Source organism: Orcinus orca, chromosome 15, assembly GCF_937001465.1.
Source record: "Orcinus orca chromosome 15, mOrcOrc1.1, whole genome shotgun sequence".
NCBI lineage: Eukaryota > Metazoa > Chordata > Mammalia > Artiodactyla > Delphinidae > Orcinus > Orcinus orca.
Window position 1 is genome coordinate 61,370,052 of NC_064573.1, and position 20,539 is coordinate 61,390,590.

Sequence of the window (20,539 nt, forward strand, 5' to 3'; positions counted from 1 at the left end):
TCCCCCTTCTGCTGACGAAGAAATCAATGCTCACAGAGGTGAAGAGACTGTCCTAAAACCACAGCCTAGAGGTTGGCAGAGCTCTGTCCACTAGGCAGCGCGGTGCTCTCCTACACTCAGCATCACGGGGCAATAATTTCCTATTCCATGAACCTCAAGTATAGACTTCCAGCGTGAGGGTGTGTGTGTGTGTGTGAGTGAGAGAGGGCCCTGCAGACGGCAGTCTCTCACTGGGCTGCTGTGCTGTCTTCCAGTGATGCCCCGGACTCACCTAACCTGCCGCGTCTGGTTTCCTCTGGTGACACGGGCCGCAGCTTTCTTTCTGCTTTGATTTCTTCCAGGATCCTTTCATGGAGGCTCCGTGGCCGCGGTGGAGTAGGCTTCAGTTTTCTGGCTGAGGCCTTAGAAAAAATATAATGGCTATAGAGACTTGCTTGGGTAGTTTTCCTTATATAATTTTTACTGAAGTCCACTCATACAGTACATTATGAAATTATATTTTACTGATTGCAACACTGCTTGATAAAAGACCATTTTCAAGCAATAGGGAGATTACTGGACTTCACAGTGGTTCAGTCACATGTGCTCAAGTAACTTTAAGGAGTCAGCTTTGCTGCAGCTGTAGTCATGCTCCCTACGTGCTACTGTGACAGGCAATCCATTGAAATGTAAGCTGTACGTTACCTATTATGATTATTGTTTTTGAAAGTAATGTTTTTAAGTAAGTCATCACAACCTTCTTAGATTATTATCTTCGTTCTATAGTTGAGGAGATACAGGCTCAGGGAGGCCGATCAACTCTCTCAGAGACATGTGGCCACTAGGTTGTGTAGCTAGTGTGCAAATCCGGGCCCATCTGACTCCATGCTCTTTCTGCTCCACCAGGACCCGCCTTCTTAAAATTATTTCCTATGTGGCCTCTTTCCCTTATTTTAAAAAGATTTATAAGAGGGATCATTAATTATGTTTTAGATGTTCACAAACTGAGAAAGAAACACCATTCCTGTTCTAGTTACTGAACACACATGGGGTTTGAGAGGCCTTGGTGAGCACTGGCTGTGGAGCTGGGGGGAAGTAAGTGTAGAACAGAGGAAACGCAAACCAACATTCAAACCAGATCAGAACACCCTGATTCCATGGTCACTAGAAAGAACCCCGTCAACAGACGAAGATAATTAATACAAAAGAGGAGGTACAGCAGGGTGGATTTACTGTAAAACAGTATCAAAACGACAATTTAATCAAGGTGAAGTGTTTGTACCATAAAGTAAACAGGGAGGGCAGCCCACACCAGGAACTACTTGGAATTATATTCAGCTGTTATTCTAGGAGGTATTTGGCCAGATTTTGCACCATAACTCAGGTTGTTTGAGTTAAAATATCCTAAGACAGCCTGTATTGAATAATTTTAAGTACTTTTTTGTGAATTAAGAATGTAATTTACAGTTGGGCTTCATAATTCTGAGAATGAAAGCTCAGTGTAAATACTCCTTTAAGAGCTGAGTTCTAGAGGTCATAGGCTAGAGGAGAATACTTCATTATGTGCTCTCCAAACAAGGGGAATATGTCAAATTACATACTGGATTTAAAGGAGGTCTTGATCTGATGAAGTCCAGGATGATTTCATGAGCACTTTTTTTTAACCGAGGGGGAATATCACCATTCACCTGAAAGGAGACAAAAAGTAGAAGATTCATGTGACTACAGGTTTATCATTATAAGTTTCTGGGTACATATGTCAACATATGTCACTTCAAAATTACTGAAGTGGAATCTGGCTCCACCAAGGATGCATTTCAAATCAATAAAAATGGAGAGTAAATGGCTGAATGATTCAGAGCAAAAATAACTATGCAGAATTGAAGAAACTCCACGTCCACTTTAGTTCTACATTTGGGGAAATTATATATAAGATGCATCCTTCCAACAAAAAGTTTCTACAATTATGAATGTGAATGGAAAAAATAATACTACGCTTAATTACTATATAATTTCAAGTGTCTTTGGGACTTCCCTGGTGGTCCAGTGGTTAAGACTCTGTGCTTCCGCTGCAGGGGGTGCGGGTTCAGTCCCTGGTCAGGGAGCTGGGATCTCACGTGCCAGGTGGCGCAGCCAAAACAACAACAACAAAAAGTCTTTTACCTCTTATTTTCATCCTTGTACAAAATCTTGGTAATGGGAAGGAGTGGGGACATGGTTCACATTCTTAGACAAAGCTGAGGCTCAGATTGAGGTGGTGTCTGCCCCCTTCACAGGGTCGGTGAGCAGAAGAGCCTGGCAGGGGCCTGGTCTGACTCTGACTCTTGCCCTAACATCCTCTCTTTTTAAAGAAACAGGTTACAAAAATATTAAGAAATTTAAGAAAAACCCACCAAAAACCCCCCACCTAAACTCACATTCTGACCACTCAGAAGGCACAGTTGTGGTGACCATAAGTCATACTTATTTCCCAACCTCATATGAAAAAACAGAACTGCTAGGCACTTTCTGTCATTATTCTCATAAAAGATAGATGAAAAAAGAAATGTTAACAAATTACAAATTTAAAAAACTGATGAATACCTTAAACTTCTCAAAATCCAGAAAATCAGCATACTATTTTTATTATGAACTGCCCGAAAAACCTCTATAATACTTTTTCACTCTACTTTGGTGACCTACTCTTTATCTTGTCATATTTTAATAATTTTATGTTATCAATTTTATTGGAGAGAAAAAAGATAATTTGTTTATTCCTCTAGCACCAATAGTTGATATTTTTTTAATTTTGATAGGTTAGAAAGGTTTCTTTAAGCTTCACAATTTGTTATTGAAATGTCATGCCCAATTTTAGAGTCATTGTAAAATTTGGTCAAACTTTTTAAAAGTATTTTCTTATCTGAATTGGAAGACTTCAGGGCATGGACAGTTTTGTTATGTACTTCCCAATCTTAATTACTGTTTTAATTGCTCAGGATCATTAATCAATTGGTTATTAATTTTTTATTGCAGCTGTATGAGTTTTGATCCTTTTGTCAATGTCACTATTTTGTGTCACCTGAGAAATGAAGTTAATTTAAAAAAAAAAAAAGAACCTGAACTGCTGCTCCCAGGCCCAGTGGCTGCCTCCCACAAATGCGACCACTCAGGGTGTGTGACAAGCCTGCTGACATCATCCACTCCCCTTTTCCCTGTGCCCCCCGCCCCCCAGTCCTGAGTGAGGACAGGACAGCCCTAAGGTTAGAGTTAGGAGTGAAAGCTGCCTGAGCTGAGCCACGCTTGTGACCACTAGTACTTGGTTTAAGGAGTGTGTGTACCCAAGCAGCAGAGTTGGGGGCCTACTGTGGCACCACTCTTCACCCATGGACTTCATGTTACACAAGACTTTTTAAAAAATCCTTATTGTATGAACAACTTAATCAGACCTTTCTATTCTACTCCTGAACAGGATAACACATATCTTTCTAGCTATTTTTTTTTAATTGGCATTTTTTAAAATTAATTTATTTTTCAATTTTATTTTTGGCTGCACTGGGTCTTCGTTGCTGCGCTCAGGCTTCCTCTAGCTATGGTGAGCAGGGGCTACTCTTCGTTGTGGTGCACGGGCTTCTCATGTTGTGGAGCACGGGCCGTAGGTGCACAGGCTGAGTAGTTGTGGAGAGCGGGCTCAGTAGTTGTGGCTCACGGGCTCTAGCACACAGGCTCGGTAGTTGTGGCACACAGGCTTAGCTGCTCCGCAGCATGTAGGATCTTCCTGGACCAGGGCTCGAACCCGTGTCCCCTGCATTGGCAGGCAGATTCTTAACCACTGAGCCACCAGGGAAGCCCTCTTTCTAGCTATTTTTCGTATACTTTTATTTTAATGTTCTTTCCATCACAACAGCAGGGTTGAGTGAGGTAATGGAGTCAATAAGGCCAAGGTTGTGAGTTCCATTCCCCAAACAAGCACGTTAACATCAGTTTCCTCACTAGTCAGAAACTGGATCCTGGATCCCAATTACAAAATGTGTGTCAGTGCTCATGAGGGAGCTGCAGGCCAGTATTGATGTGAGTCAGTCAGTCAAAGTCCTTACTAGCAGGAGGAAAAGTAACAGCAAATTCCATTCTGCTGCTGGGTCAGTGAAATTACTTTTTTTTTAATATAAATACAGAACACACCCTGAAACAAGCTCTCTGAAGTTGCAACAATAAATGATTTCTAGATGAACACAAATAGTAGGCCCATAAGTAAATGAGACCAGTTATAGAACTTGATCTTACTTTTGAGCCACAATGCCTTAAACAAATAACTTCTCTATAAAAAATGTTTAAGTTTCTACATCTTTATTTTTCTTTTCAATTTTATTTATTTATTTTTGTACAGCAGGTTCTTATTAGTTATCTATTTTATATATATTAGTCAATCCCAATCTCCCAATCATATATGTCAATCCCAATCTCCCAATTCATCCCACCACCACCAACCCTCTGACTATACATTTTACAAGGATCTTTCATTACACTGGACTAGTCTTCTCAAATAATTGGTTTATACTTAAGAAAAAAGAGGTTAAGACAATTAGAAATAAAATGCCTCCTCTGTTAGGCTTCTATTAATCAAAGAAAGACAAAGTTTTCAAGAGCTCAAAAACATCAGAAAAACAACAGATCATCTGATCAGGCTTTAGACCAAGGTAAATAAATAGAGGGAACTTGGTAATGTTTTTAAAAAAAAAAAGACCTTTAATGAGATATAATTCACATATAAAATTCACCCCTTTATTTATTTTTTTTTGGCGGCACCACTCGGCATGTGGGATCTTAGTTTCCTGACAGGGATTGAACCCACACCCCCTGTAGTGGAAGCACGGAGTCTTAACCACTGGACTGCCAGAGAAGTCCAAAATTCACCCTTTTAAAGTGTACAATTCAGGGTTCTAAGTAGTCACAAGGTTTTGCAATCACTACCAATAACTTCAGAGAAATTTTATCACCCCAAAAGTATATGCTGCACCCATTAGCACTCATTCCTCATTCTTCCCTCCCCACAGCCATTGGCAGCCACTAATCTACTGTCTTACTGATGTGCCTACTCTGGAAATTTCAAATAAATGGAACCCCTCATACATTATGTAGCCTTTTGTGTCTGGCTTCTTCCACTTAGCATGTTTTCAAGGTTCACGCAGGTGGTAGGATGTATTGGTACTTCATTCCTTTTTATGCCTGAATAATATTCCATTGTATATTACCCACTCATGAGCTGATAAACATTTGGATGGTTTCTACTTTTTGGCTATTATAAATATGCTATGAACATTCATACATAAATTTTTGTGTGGACAAATGTTTTCATTTCTCTTAGGAGTGCATGTAATGGCTGGGCTGTAAACTCTATGTTTAACACCTTGAAGAATTAGCAAACTATTTCCCCAAGTGTGCACTATCTTACATTTCCATCAGTGCTATGAGAGTTCCAATGTCTCCACATCCTCACCAGCATGTTATTTCTTGTGTTTTTTATTTTAGCCACTCTAGTAGGTGTAAAGTAGCATCTCACTGCAGTTTTGATTAGCATTTCCCTAATGACTAATAATGTTAAGCATCTTTTCATGTGCCTATTGGCCATATCTTCTTCAGAGAATAATTCAAATTATTTGCCCACTTTCCAACTGGGTTGTCTTTTTTATTGTTGAGTTTAAAATATTCTTTATATGTCCTGGATACAAGTCCCTTTTTGGATATATGATTTGTAAATATTTTCTCCCATTTTGTGGGTTGTCTTCACTTCCTTTATATTGTCTTTTAAATCACAAAAGTTTTAATTTTCGATCAAGTCCAATTTATTTTTTTCTTTTGTTGCTGTACTTTTGGTGTCATATCTAAGAAAGCACTGCCTAATCTAAGATCACAAACCTGTTTTCTTCTATGAGTTTTATAGTTCTAGTTCTTAAATTTAGGTCTTTCATCCATTTTGAGTTAACTTTTATATATAGTATGAGGTAGCAGTCCAACTTCATTCTTCTGCTTGTGAATATCCATCTGTCCTGGCATCATTTGTTGAAAAGACTGATATTTCCCTTTTGTCTTGGGATCCCACAGAAATCAACTGACAACAAATGAAGGCAATTATTTCTGGACTCTCAATTCTATTCCACTGATCTATGTTTATCTTTATGCCAACATCACACTGTCTTGATTACAGTTTCTTTGTAGTAAGTTGTAAAATTAGGAAGTGTGAATCCTCCAACTTCGTTCTTTTTTCAAGATTGTCTTGGCTATTCTGGGTTCCTTGTAATTCCATGTGACTTTTAGGATCTGCTCATCAATTTCTGAAATGACCGGCCAGGGAGCAGCGACAGCACCACACGGGCATGGCGCGGGGTGCCCGAGTGCAACTGCCATGGCCACCTCCCTCGGTGGGGTTGCCTGTTCGGGGCGCCTGCCCAGTTACACAGTCCTTGGGTCGCCCGCGCCCCGCGCCTAGCCGTTGCCACAGCTGCCGGAAGAGGCAGTTCAACAGCCGGCCGGGCTCTGGAGCAGCCGGCCGGGCTCTGGAGCACCCAAGCCCGCTTCAGGAAAGCGGCTTCCGCTCCTCGACTGCTGGCAGTCGGCTGACGGCGGCCAACGATCTACATCTTTATTTTTAAAGGTGAGTTATCTGAAGTTCTCTGTTAGAATTAAAGCATTTTACCAAAACATTTTGAAAAAATTCCATTGAAATGTTTTGTACTTCTATAACTTAATTTTCTAAATATAATCACATATGGCTAAGCCATTCAATTCCCATCATGAGCATCACAAATATACAAAAAACAGTGGATTACTATGGTATAGTTATGTAGTTTAAACCTGAGGATTAAATTAAGAACATCTTGGCATACCGCTTCAGATACAGATAGACTATGTGTGAAAATCCATTGTGTTTACTCTTTACAACAAAATTTTTTTTAAAGAAATTAGGAAGTGGCATTATATTGATAAAAGTAAAAATTTTTTTAAAATATATCCAGTTTTTGAATGATTAAATATGAGTAGCTGGGGCTTCCCTGGTGGCGCAGTGGTTGAGCGTCCGCCTGCCGATGCAGGGGACACGGGTTCGTGCCCCGGTCCGGGAAGATCCCACATGCCGCGGAGCGGCTGGGCCCGTGAGCCATGGCCGCTGAGCCTGCGTGTCTGGAGCCTGTGCTCTGCAACGGGAGAGGCCACAACAGTGAGAGGCCCGTGTACCACAAAAAAAAAAAAAAGAAGAAGAAGAAATTAAGACATTCCCAGGCAAACAAACACTAAGGGGGTTCATCACTAGTAACCCTGCCCTAAAGGGAGTTGTTCAGGCTTAAAGAAAAGGACAGTAGACAGAAATTTAAAGCCATGGGTTATGGAATTACACATTTGTAACTTTTCTGTGAGCTTACTGTATTTTCCAGCTTTTCCATATTGAGAAGAACATTTTCAACAAATAAGATTACCAAAAAACAACCATTTGAGTCCATTGACAGTTTTCTTTGCTACTTACCATCACTTTTCGCAAAGTGTATCTTTTGGATCGAATGTCATCCATTAGCATCTCATAAGGGGTGAGCTGATATTCAATGGGCAGAGGGTTGTACTGCCGCTCTTGGACCTTCTTGAGTTTTACTCCATTCCGCAAATCCCTCATCACCTGCACCCAGAATCGAGCCTGAAAGAGCCAAGGGTGGAGAGAAATCCATAAATAAATTTACTAGTTTCCTCTAAAGAGCTATAGTCGTAAAGAAAATATTAAGAGCTTGGATTACAAACAACCAAGCAAACCAAAGAGAAACGATTTAAAAAATTAGATTTTAGGGTACTAAAAAGCAGGTTGGATGCCAGCAGAGAATCCACCAGCTCTAACTGTGGGGACACCTGGATAAAACCCTAATTCACCCCCTGTGCTACCTGCATCCATGGCCTCAGTTCCTCAGGCCCTCATGCTCCACCTATCAGGTGGCTTTGCTCACTGAAGAGGTGTGTGTTTCTCACACTAGACTTTGGGTTTGGCTCTATTACTTCCTTGGCCACTGGAATTTTAGTGGATATGACATGACCAAAGACTTCAACAACAAATGCACAATGGCTTGTCACTCTGCTCCTGTTACTACCATGAGAACATCACGCTTGGGTTGGCACGAAGCACACTGGCAGGATTATCCAGGAGAAGGACGATGCACAGAGTAGAGCCACCACTCTGATCTGCAGACTCATGAGCTCAGTAAATGCTACCACTTTATGCCGTGGTATTTTGTAGTGTTCAGTTACGCAGCATTACTGTGACCACAGCTAACTGATACAGCCATCTACTGCTATTTGACATCCAGCAAGTTGCTTCCCCTTTCTGAACCCTGGCTTCCTCATCAATAAAAGAAAATGGCACTTTATAACTTGTTGAGATGATCAGAGCTGATGTACAGTGTTCTGCACATAGAAAATGCTCAAAAATGACAATTTTTATGTTATTACTATCTCTGCACAAATTATTTAATATCAATTTTCTTATCTACAAATAATAGCAAGTTGCTCTGCCTGCCTTTCAAGAAAATGAAATATATGTAAAATATTTATTATAATTTAAAATATATTAAATGTGTTAATATTATTATACTTTAACCTTTTTGTTTTCCTGCCTATAAGCTATCATATTCTCGGCTTCAGTAAAGAGAAAATCAATATGATATTTAACTGAAATATTATAGGTTGTTAAACATTAATAAGTGGCTCAATAGCTACATAATATATTTATTAAAAATCAAGTGACATATTTCATAAGAAATGCCTACATAACTGATTAAACTTCTCAAAAATGTCCTCAAAAAATGATTTGTGATTTTTAAAAACTGTATACCATTTCTTATTCCCAAAAGGATTTGAGGTACTTAATACTGTGGTACAGCCATCAGAACATCTTCTAAAATATTAATATTTAAGACAAGTTCTTAGATTCTGCCATTAAAGTTATCCTAATATAAATCCCTAAAATATTTAGACCTCTCCTTTGGGAATGCTCGTCTCAACTTCTCTTGCTCATTCCTTGAAGATCCAATTCAAATACCATCTCATTTTTAAAATACTGTCTCTTCTCTTCACCTCCTCTGGCTTTAAGAAAACCTGACATATGAAACTTTGAATTCTCAAAACAGATAAATTAGTGATGATTACTCACATTAGAATCTTTTGCTATAATTTATAGAAAAATTCAAACAGACTCTTTTATATAGCCAGTTCATTCTATATTATTGTTGGCAAAAATTTTACAAATGACTTTTCAGAATCTAAGTTCCAGTTATATAAAATAATGGACAACTGTCACTGTATGTATTCCCAGAGATTTTATCACTTACCCCTTATTACACTAGAAAGATTCTGAGATGTATAGATTCTGCCATTAAACATATTCTAATTCTCCTTCATACTATTACTCATTCCTTCCTCATTTCATTCTAATCTTTCTAGGTAGTTCACTTTCATGATCTTATGAAAAAGAAGCTGGTGATCTAGGCAAATGTGACTCCCTTTGGAGATAGTATGTCTCTTGTCAGTGATCATACTGTTTTAGATGAGGTTGCCTTAAGACAGTTAATTAAATTTTTGGTTCAACTTTATACTAGCTATTTGCTAACTTCTGAGCACCTGGAGTTATTTACCTGGCTTCAATGTCTTGGAAAACAAATTTAAAAATTTATTAACTGGGCTTCCCTGGTGGCTCAGTGGTTAAGGATCCGCCTGCCAATGCAGGGGACACAGGTTCGAGCTCTGGTCCAGAAAGATCCCACATGCCGTGGAGCAACTAAGCCCGTGTGCCACAACTACTGAGCCTGCACTCTAGAGCCCGTGAATCACAACTACTGAAGCCCTCACGTCACAACTACTGAAGCCTGTGTGCCTAGAGCCCGTGCTCTGCAACAAGAGAAGCCACTGCAATGAGAGGCCCATGCACCGCAATGAAGAGTAGGCCCCACTTGCCGCAACTAGAGAAAGCCCGCGTGCAGCAACGAAGACCCAACGCAGCCAAAAATAAATTAAAAAAAAAATTTATTAACCAAGATGACATACACCTAGAGCAACACTATGCAAAGGAAACTGATCAATATTATTCTAAAGTGACAATACTAGCTTATAAGACAATATAGCCTACTTGTTTTTTAACTTTACCCTTAAACATTCCTGATTAATATCATTCCAAATATCTCAGGAAAGATATCGTCCATAAATTAAGAATATTGCTAACAGGAAACACCCAAATGACCATCAACAGAAGAATGGATAAACAAATTGTGGTACTTACATACAATGGAATACCTCTCAGCAATAAAAAGTATAAACTATGATACAGGCAACAACATGGATGAAATCTCCAAAGAATTATGCTGAATAAAAGAAGCCAAAAAAACCCTTGTATATACTATGTGATTGTATTTACATAAAAGTGTACAAAATGCAAGCTAATCTATAGTGACAGAAAGCAGATCACTGGTTGCCTGGAAACTAGGGAGGAGGGAGGCAGGAAGTAGGGTTACAAAGCAATACGAGGAGACGTGGGGTGATGGACAGGCTCACTGTTTTCTTATGGTGATGGTTTGTTTCACAGGTGTGAATGTGTATGCGTATATGTCAAACTTATCAAACTGTACTTTTTAAACCTGTGCAGCTTGTTGTATGTAGATTACACCTTAATAAAGCTGTCAGAAAAGAATATGACAATTGAAATCTAACATGGTCAAAGGCGACTTGTTCGTATCCTCCAAATCTGTATCTTTTCCGATTCCGTCATTTAATGTCATTATTTATCCAGTATCCTTAACATGAAAAGTCAGAATCCTAAAATGTGCCTTCCTACATGGATCTAGTACCATGTTGGAAAAATAGTAGACAGTCAGTGAGTCACATGAATACACTGCAATCATCTGTTCTAGAAATCTGTCTTCTGTTTCACCAGGGCAGAACGTTGTAACGTATCACTCATTCTGCATCCCCAGGGCCCTAATCCAGTAACTATTCATTGGATAAATGAATGTACTACACTATAGTTTCACTATATCCTGAAACAGAGCTTAAACTTTGACTTCCACATAAGAGGATGCTAAGGTATTAATGTAATTAGAAAGGTCAATATTTTAAAACACTGAAATTCTCAGAGACATTGGGGTGGTTCTAATAAAATTAGATAGTTTTTAAAAAATGGAATAGCTATTTCCTCAAATGTAAGGTTAGGCTTTCAAATTGGTATAATATCATTTCATAATAGTCCTTAAGATAGACCATTTTACAAAACATGACACGACTTCTTCAACACTAAACAGAACACAGAGAATACCCAGCTATCTCACCCAGTCAGCGTTTTTCAGCTCCTCCAGGTCTGTGTTAGATTCGTTACTCTTCTCCATTTCTTGAATCTTCTTCAGATTCTACCAATTAAAATTCAAATAAAACATTTAAGCACAAAATTTCATTAAGCTACCTTCTCAAATTAAAATTTCGAACGGATACCTTCAGATAAAATATATACAGAAGTGTTACTGAAGCAGATAGCACAGAATCTACTCCTCTGTAAATTTCAGCCAATTTCAGTAAATTAAAATAAATGCAGTCCTGCAGAGGGATGGACTGAGATTGTTCATTCTAATTTCCTTTGAAGCCTTGTGGTTAAACCTCAGTCACAATATTAATTCACATCTTCTAAACTGTACTGACATTTCCTTCTCCATCAACCCCCACATTCAATCCATCATTAATCTCACAGATGTAACTTTCTCTCTTTATTACTTAAGTCCTCTTCTTTTCATCTCCACTGTAAATCCCTTAATCCAAACATCATCTTATTTGGCCTGGACCTCTGAAGCAGCCTTGCCCCGGACGCTAAGTGCTAAGCCTTCAGGCAACCATCAATTTAACCACAACCACAACCCATGTTACAGGAGAAACTGAGGCTCACAAAAACTAACTAATATGTCTTGGGTACCCCAAGGTGAGTGACAGAGCAGGAGTGAAGCACATGGAAGTGCCCCAGGGCCTCAGACAAGGTGAGTGATGGAGCAGGACTGAAGCAGACATGAGGTAAGACGTATGGAAGGGACAGCACACGATGAGCAGAATGTTGGGAATGTAGCATCCAGACACTTAAATAACCCTGAGAAAACGGACAGGTAACGTTCTACTTTAACTTGGCCAAAATGAGCATTTACGAATTGGTATTACACAAGGAAAAGAATAGGATTTATGATTTGTACCTGAGCTTTGCACATAACGGGTACTTAATAGGTGGTGTGACATTATGTCAAAATCTGAGTAATAGGGGCTTCCCTGGTGGCGCAGTGGTTGAGAGTCCGCCTGCCGATGCAGGGGACATGGGTTCATGCCCCGGTCCGGGAAGATCCCACATGCCGCAGAGCGGCTGGGCCCGTGAGCCATGGTCGCTGAGCCTGTGCGTCCGGAGCCTGTGCTCCGCAACGGGAGAGGCCCACGTAACGAAAAAAAAAAAAATCTGAGTAATAATCATTATTAACTAAATCAGGACTCTCAGTTTTCTGACTTTAAAGATATATCACAGGGGGCTTCCCTGGTGGCACAGTGGTTGAGAGTCCGCCTGCCGATGCGGGGGGTGCGGGTTCGTGCCCTGGTCTGGGAGGATCCCGCGTGCCGCGGAGTGGCTGGGCCCATGAGCCATGGACGCTGGGACTGCGCGTCCGGAGCCTGTGCTCCGCAAGGGGAGGGGCCAGAACAGTGAGAGGCCCGCGTACCACCAAAAAAAAAAAAAAAAGATATATCAGAGGTACTGGTATTACATTATCTCTGATATTCAAAATTCCTCATTTTTTGCTAGGGATTATTAGTTAGCTTTAAAAAAATCTCTGATGACTTAAGCCATAATACCAAAATCAGAACTGAGCGGGGAAGAGACCGAAAAGGAGAAGCACAGGTGTTATTTTGTTCCTCTAATGACTGCAACCCAGGCTCCATTCCCAAAAGAATTAAAGTACATACTACTTGGGATTTCCCTGGCAGTCCAGTGGTTAAGACTCCGCGCTTCCTCTATAGGGGGCGCGGGTTGGATCCCTGGTTGGGGAACTTAAGATCCCTCATGCCGTGCGGCACGACTAAACTAAGATAAAAAATAAATAACATAACATAAAATATAAAAAAAATAAAGTACACACTACTCTATTGACTAGAAGATTCTTCCAGGTTTTTTAACAATTAAAATGGTGAAAGAAAAGAGACTCAGGAGGTGAAATGCCTCTGGGCACCCTGAGACTCTATCAGGCTACGTCATCTATTTATCAGCAGCAACACTCAAACAATGACAGCTGAACCTAAGTCCCCATCTCCCTCTCCCTAGAAAGCTTTACCCCAGATGCCCACTTAGCTAATTCCCATATATCCTTCTCATTCTTGCTCAAAGGTTACCTTCTCAATGGGGCCCACCTTGACCACCCTATATAAATTCCAAGCCCCACACCCTGCAATGAGCAACCCCTAGTCTACGTCTTTCTCCAAAGTCCATCCTGCCTCTAACAGTCCATATGATTTACTTAATATGTTCACTGTCTGCCTCTCCCTGACAGATTCCAAGCTTCCATGGGGAAGTAGTTTTGGTCTATTTTGTTCACTGTTGGGCTCCTCAAATCTCTAGAACAGTGCCTTGCACTTAGTAGGTGCTCAGTAAATATTTGTTGAATATGTGAATTAAGATACTTTCAACCAAGAACGTTCAATCACTTAAATCTCTTCAATAGTTCTTATCACGTCAACTTTAATAAGCGGAAGCTCAATCAAAAGGAAAATTATTCAGAGGAAAATCTGTATTTTCTTCCCTAAACTCAGAATCCCCTGGAAGGATGGGATGGAGAAATCTTATCTTTCTGTCATATTTCTCCCATCACCTAAAAAGGCTGATCCCACAGCAACCACTTTATTGTTTATCTAATGATCTATAAACCAAAAGATAATGAAAAGAGCTGAAAACACAGTGGAGAAACTCATCTTTACAAGCCTATGTTGTTTTTAAAAATTCCGATGGTCTCTAGGTCCTTTTAGGATCCAAACAAGAGAAGGCAAGACAAATGTACAGATACAGTAGAAGATGGGAGATCTTTGGCAAGATGAAATCTTTATCTTTTTTCCTTGAATCCTACTGCTACTACCAAAAAGGTGATTACAGTAGGTCTCTGAATTGTTCTTTCTGCTTCAGCTTCTTCCTCATTTGGTTTATCTTCTCAATCCCCCATGACGGGTTCTCAGTGTCTCTGTTGTGCCCCTCAAACTGGGGTGCCTATAAGTACTTCTGGGGAACTCTTTTAGTTAGAGCCTGTCCTGGGGATGTTGAGAGAGAGAGAAAGCCAGTTTCAGATACTGGATCCATCTGTGCCTAAAGCCAGCTGTGCCCTTATATTCCCAATTAAGGGAGTCAATAAATTCCTCCCCCTTCCACCCATGCTAATTTGAGTGGATTTCTGTCACTTGCAATGGAAAGAATTATGATTTAACATGTCCCCTTTAGTCCAAAAATATGGGTTCACGCTTCTATGTCTTAGGGGTGGTCTGGTGGAAGAGTACGAGAAGCATATGGCCCTTTTTCCACCCAACCTTAACTGTTACTGTTCTCGGACACATCCCTGACAAAATGTAGCCAGGATGGTCTCACTGTTAAGACTTTAGACATCTCTATCTTTACTTGTGCTGTGACAAAATCCCTAACTCCCTGCAGCTAAGAAAAACTATCTGCTGTCTATAATACTGACGATAATTTAAATGAATGGCCTGAGAATTTCATGTTTCTTTATTTTTCTGAACAGCAAGTAGCACTAATTGTAGCTCGATACTTCCTAGCTGTGTGACTCTGGATAGTTATACAACTGCTCTAGTCTTCAGGTTGATTTTCTCACCTGTAAAATGCAGCTGCCAATAAATACCTTTTCGATTTTGTTAACATTACGTAAAATAATACAAAAGACATATAGCATGTGGCCTGGTTCATATTAAGCAGATTAGTAGATATTAGTTATTTAGCATTTATTTAGTAGTTATTAGTTACTATAAGCCAATGAATATCTATGAAGATTTGATTGTGAACACTTCCACTCTATCACAAAAACATTATTCTTTTTTTTTAAACATTTTATCTTTTAACAAATGAGACCTCTCTTTAGCCTCTTCGTGAAGTAAAAATCCTGAATCATCAATAAATCAGTATAAAATAGCTGAGAATCTGTAAATACTATAATTGAACAAGCTTGAACAAATATTCAATGAAGAATCTCAGGTTTTCTCATTAGCAGCAACAGAAATGAGTTATTTGAAAGTAAATTACAGATTTTTATAGTTTTAGAGACAAGCTTCTGTCAGTTATATTCTAGCTTCTGAATAAGTTTTTTTTTTTTTTTTGCTTGTACAAATGTAAGAAGAGATGCCAACCTGTGCTTGGAATAGGGTGAGAAAGTCCTAACTGAGAGCATCCACACGGCAATTAACTCTCCCCATTTCTGACACAACCATTCTCAAGCTAGCAATTACAACTGCTCTTTGCCAACATCTTTAGTTCCCAGCATCTTAAAAAATAAATAAATAAAATCTACTCCATGAATCACAAGTATATCAAATACTCAGAGTAATGTTAATGTATTTGCATAGATTCAACCACCACCCTTACTGACAATGTATTCATGTATTAACATAATATTTTAATAACAGCATTTTAATGATCACCCTTTTCCTCCATATTGTTAACCATTTAGAACTATTTGTTATTTAATGGTATTCCCCTGTACAATGGGTACGTGTTTTCAGCTAGAAACTTTTAAATGTGTAAAAATGAATGTTTCAATAATTCCTTGAAAAAAAACTTTTTTTAACTCAGTTAAAATATGCTAATATACTTTTAAAGAAATTACTTTCATAGAGACCATTAAATATATCTCACAAGTGACAAAGTCACTAATATAAATATTGCCTATAATAAACAGAACATGTATATTAGCCTCACAGAGTAAGAGCCATGATGTCCTTCCTAATTCAGATACTTTTACCACAGAAAAGAAAAAGGACTTCCAAATTAATATTTTGGAAATTAGAGCACAAAAAAGCCCCCAATTACAGCAATTCTTGTGATAAATGGAAGTCTCCCATGCATATAAAGAGCTAATGGATAATTACTAAAGAATATGATTTATATTTTCATCAACCTTTACGGCACTATCTTAAAGATGTAACATGCTCCTTCTCCCAGAGGGGTCGAAGAGGGAGAAGACATTTCTCTCGAGAGAAAGAGCATTTTACTTAATGAAAAATGTAAAACGTTAAGATACTAAACTGTAAGTTGATATTCTGTAAAGCTCAATTTGAATTTATACGGTTCACTGCAGAAATCAGAAAAAGTATAGATGAAGTCGTCAAAATGAAGGAAATGCATTTCTAGGTTCCAGGAAAGGAACACTGTTCCTCCATTCTCCCAATATTTTTGTAGACAGACAGACAGACAGACAGACAGACAGACACACACACACACACACACTCACTGGCTGAGTGTTTAATGCCTGTCTCTGCCCCAAGTAGCTGGACTCACAGTATCTCCCTAAAGACATCTATCTGCCCTTTCGGTTTTTATACTCATTAACTGTTCACACCTACAGAAATGCAGTGATGATCATTATAAAACAATCATTAAAATATCAGAGACACTATTTACAAATTATATCACAAAAAGCTATTTTCTTAATGAATAAATACAAATAAGACCAATACTCCATTAGAAAAATGGACAAAGAATATGGATACACAATTGAAAAATACAAATAGTTCTTAAGCATATGAAAAGGTACCTGATCTCATTCATTGTAAGGAAAATGTAAACTAAAACTATGAGATATAAATTTTCACTTATCACTTAGAAAAACACATTATGAAGATGTAGAAAAACAGACACTCTTACACATTTCCAAGGAGAGTATCAATTGGTAAACCTCAATGGAGGACAATCTCATAAATTTTATGAAAATTATAAATGCACAATTTCTTTGACCCAGTAATTCTACTTTTAGGAATTTGTCTTATATATACAATCACACCCACAAAAAACAGGTTAAAAACTATCCATTGCAGCATTGTTTATAAAGAGCAAAAAATTGGAAGAGACTTATTAGTTGTCAATAGAGGACATATTAAATCAATTACAGTCTATCCACACAACAGAACATCACGGAGACACAAGAAATGTAAACACTATGCGCTGATATAAAATGATCTACAAGATTTATTATTAAATGAAAAAAGGAAGGTTCAGAACAGCATGAAAAAGGAAGAAAAAATATTGATATTTTTCTGTTAGTTATACATAAATCATCTGTGTAAGGACAAAGAAGAAATTAACAGTATTTGTTGCCGGTGGGAGAGACTGTGCAGCTAGGAGACAGAGGGAGAAGAGTGCAGCTTCTTGCACTATTTCTGGACTCCTGGAGCTTGAACCATGTGAGTTTTTTTATTTGTTAAAATAAAGTTAATTAAGTTCAAAAAGTCACAGGACCTGAAAAGTCTATAACTGAGTTCTGACATGATCTTCTACATAAAAGATTCTTCTGAAGCATTTTAACAGGGCGAGTAGTGACAAACCCAAAGAAACCTAGGGGCAGAGAGGGTAATTTCACTATTGCTGATGAGATGAGTGTTCTGCACATTTACTAACATTCACAAAATAAATCAAATAGAAAAAAGATAGACTTTGACAAGGACTCTAAAAAAGTTACAAATAATAGATGATTTAATTAAAATGAACACAATAGCAACCTTAAACAAACAGCTGGTGGTAGATTCTTTCTTTCAAAAAATATGTTCACCCCTTGGAGGACTGGAAATCCGTTTTGGCTCTAGGGAGAAATTTCCAGTTAACTTAAATGTCATCGCAGTTTTATTACTGGAGGTGTAGGGAGCAAACATGGGAGGGAGAGGCCAGGAGTATGAGAAAGCTAATTAAAATATACTTCAACATGTGAATGAGATAGGTCTTGTGGCTTTATCTTTGTGCGTGCATTAAAGCAGAAAACAGTCTCAAGTCATGTCACAGCAGACGTCTTAGGAGTCAGCGTAACTGGCAATGGCACTATGATGTAAGTGGACTTGGTTATACTGGCTGTGAGATACTGGGTGGGAAATAGTTACATTTGATTTTTTTCAACCAATTACAGGTTATAAAATGTGGTCATCTGATTTTAAACAACAGACAAAAGACAATTCCATAACAGCCTAATCAATTCCAAAAACACTGTTTTCCCCCTGTGGCAACAGAAGATACTTTATATATACATATATAGTATTCCATTTTAAGTAAAATATTTTAGCACTATCTTGTTTAAGATTAACTGAGCTCAAAGATTTCATCACAAAATTATGATTCTTTTATAGGGCTAATTGAAATAATATATGTAAATCACTTAATAAACTATTACAGCAATCATTCTGATTATATAGTGTAAAATTACTCATATAATCTTTTGAAAATTCATAATGAACCATGCTGCTTTCCCACTCACCTTCTTAGCCCATAATTTCAATATATGGTCAAATACTAGCAGCTAAAAAGATAGAATGGCTCTAATCTGGGCACCTAGAAATCATCCTTCCATTACGGGGTTTTATTAAATTTAGGGTAAGATTTAACCAATCAGAAGAATGTGACTGGTGAGGTTTAAAATAAAGTCACATGTAAGTGAGAATCCCTCAAACACTTAGAAAATGGAGACACTGGTGTAATGCTCCTTCTAACAGCTGTATCTCCGAGTACCAGAAGAGGAAACAGGTGCCTCCACGGTGCCTCCATTCACATGCCACAACCCGCATCCCACTGCTGGACTGGCTGCTCCTGGGCTGTGGCTCTTACTGGAGTATCTTGTTCACCACTGTGTCCCCAGTGAAATGTAAATAGTAAGAGCACTGAATGCACGGCTGCTGGGAGAACTGCAGAGTTAATGCGCACCACAGCCTTAGAGCAGTGTCTGCACAGGATAAGTGTGGGAGAAATACTTGCTGTTATTCATTGTAGTAGCACCTGCCATATAGGAGACACATGACACAACTGTTGCGTGAATGAATAAATTTTACCAATTGATCCTAATTCCTTTGGGACCTAGTGCTTCTCTACTCGCCAGGATTTGCAATAGTCAAATATGGCTGCTGCATTCTCACAGGTCCCCGAAAGTCCCCCAGTCTCTGCCCACCCCCACACTCAGGTTTATGGAATCCTCCTGTACATCCTCATCTCCTACTGCAAGATCCATTTTTGGTGTTTGTCACTATTTCTAAATCCTTAGAAAGGAGTGTTAATCCCAATTCTTTCTATCACTATGGGCAGCTAACTGATTATAGTTTGTTAAACTGTGCTTCAGCTTTCCTCTCTATAAAATGAGGCGGGACGCAAACAGTAGTACTGCCTACTTATCAGGACTATCACGAAGTTTAAAGTGCTCACAAAGGCAATGAATAAGAGATAGTCAGGGATTATAAATGTTTATGTGAAAGTGACATAAATTGTTTCAGCCCAGAGCTGCAGCTGTGGGCTTTGGGTCTTTTTTCCCAAAGTACATACATTTCCTTAGAGTGGAAATCTTTGAAAAAATTATAAAAATCCAGTAGCACTCCATCTCACCCCCTACTCCTCAGGTTCCCACTTTGGACAGCAGTTCGAATACAAGGGGATGGACTATAAAGGACTTAAGGCTGATTCTATTTTGCTCTATTTCTTCTTGAATGTTAATGTGTTAAACACTTAGGAAAATTCAACTATAGAACAAAATGTGACATTTACTAGGTTGAAAAAAATCTCATTAATGAAGGGCCCTAGTGTCCTAAGCTGAGGAAGCAGCAAGGGGAACATACCTAAAAAGACGACAGGAGATGCTGTCCTCGGTCCCTAATTCTATGACAGGGTTGGGAATATAAACATGGTCCTTGTCCCTAAGATGCTCAGTCTAATGAGACGAACGTAAATGGTAATTCCAATACAGTGTGGTAAGTGACAGAAGCCAGAGCAGAGTGCTCTATGAATGAACACAGAGAATAAAGAAATTAACTTCGATCAGCAGAAGCATTTCAGAACAGTGGACATCTGAGTTAGGTCTTAAGTAGGCATTTTCTATGTGAGAGAAGAGAGGAGAAGGACATTTCCAGCAGGTGCAGAGGCCCTCGGCAATCAGGGGCTGGAGGAGGGTAGCAAAGCGTGAACGCGCGGTGAGCAACAAGGAATGAAGAGCCCAGAGAGGTCAGATTGGGGCCCGGCTGTAAACGGTCCCTATGCTGTGCTAAGGGGTCTAAACTTTCCACCTACAAGCATCAAGGAGTCAACACATCTTTACACAGGGACGGAAAGCTGGAGGATAGATGGAACACTGGAGGACAGACTGTACACGGGGACGGAACACTGGAGGATACAGTCTATCCTCCATTAGGAGGCTTTGCCACAACTCAGGCAAGAGACGCAGACCACTGCACGAGCAAGGCACAGGTAAGAACACGAAGGAGGCTCTGCATCTGGAGACAAGTCAGGAGTGTCAGGGGACCACGATTCGAGAGAGGTGGCAGAAAT

General features: G+C 39.1%; 1 protein-coding gene across 8 annotated transcripts in view; it reads right to left on the reverse strand.

Annotated features, from left to right (window-relative positions):
- Positions 1-20,539, reverse strand: part of SPIRE1 (spire type actin nucleation factor 1) — a 204,324-nt gene that overhangs the window by 37,576 nt on the left and 146,209 nt on the right. For all 8 annotated transcript variants that reach the window (XR_004486609.2, XM_033439466.2, XM_033439464.2 and 5 more), the window contains exons 5-8: positions 11,301-11,378; positions 7,472-7,636; positions 1,581-1,667; positions 272-401 (exon numbers count right to left, since the gene is read on the reverse strand). Coding sequence is in view for 7 of the 8 variants with exons in the window: in XM_033439466.2 (XP_033295357.1) it covers positions 272-401; positions 1,581-1,667; positions 7,472-7,636; positions 11,301-11,378 (460 nt within the window). In the remaining variant the exon portion in view is untranslated. The remainder of the gene's footprint in view (positions 1-271; positions 402-1,580; positions 1,668-7,471; positions 7,637-11,300; positions 11,379-20,539) is intronic.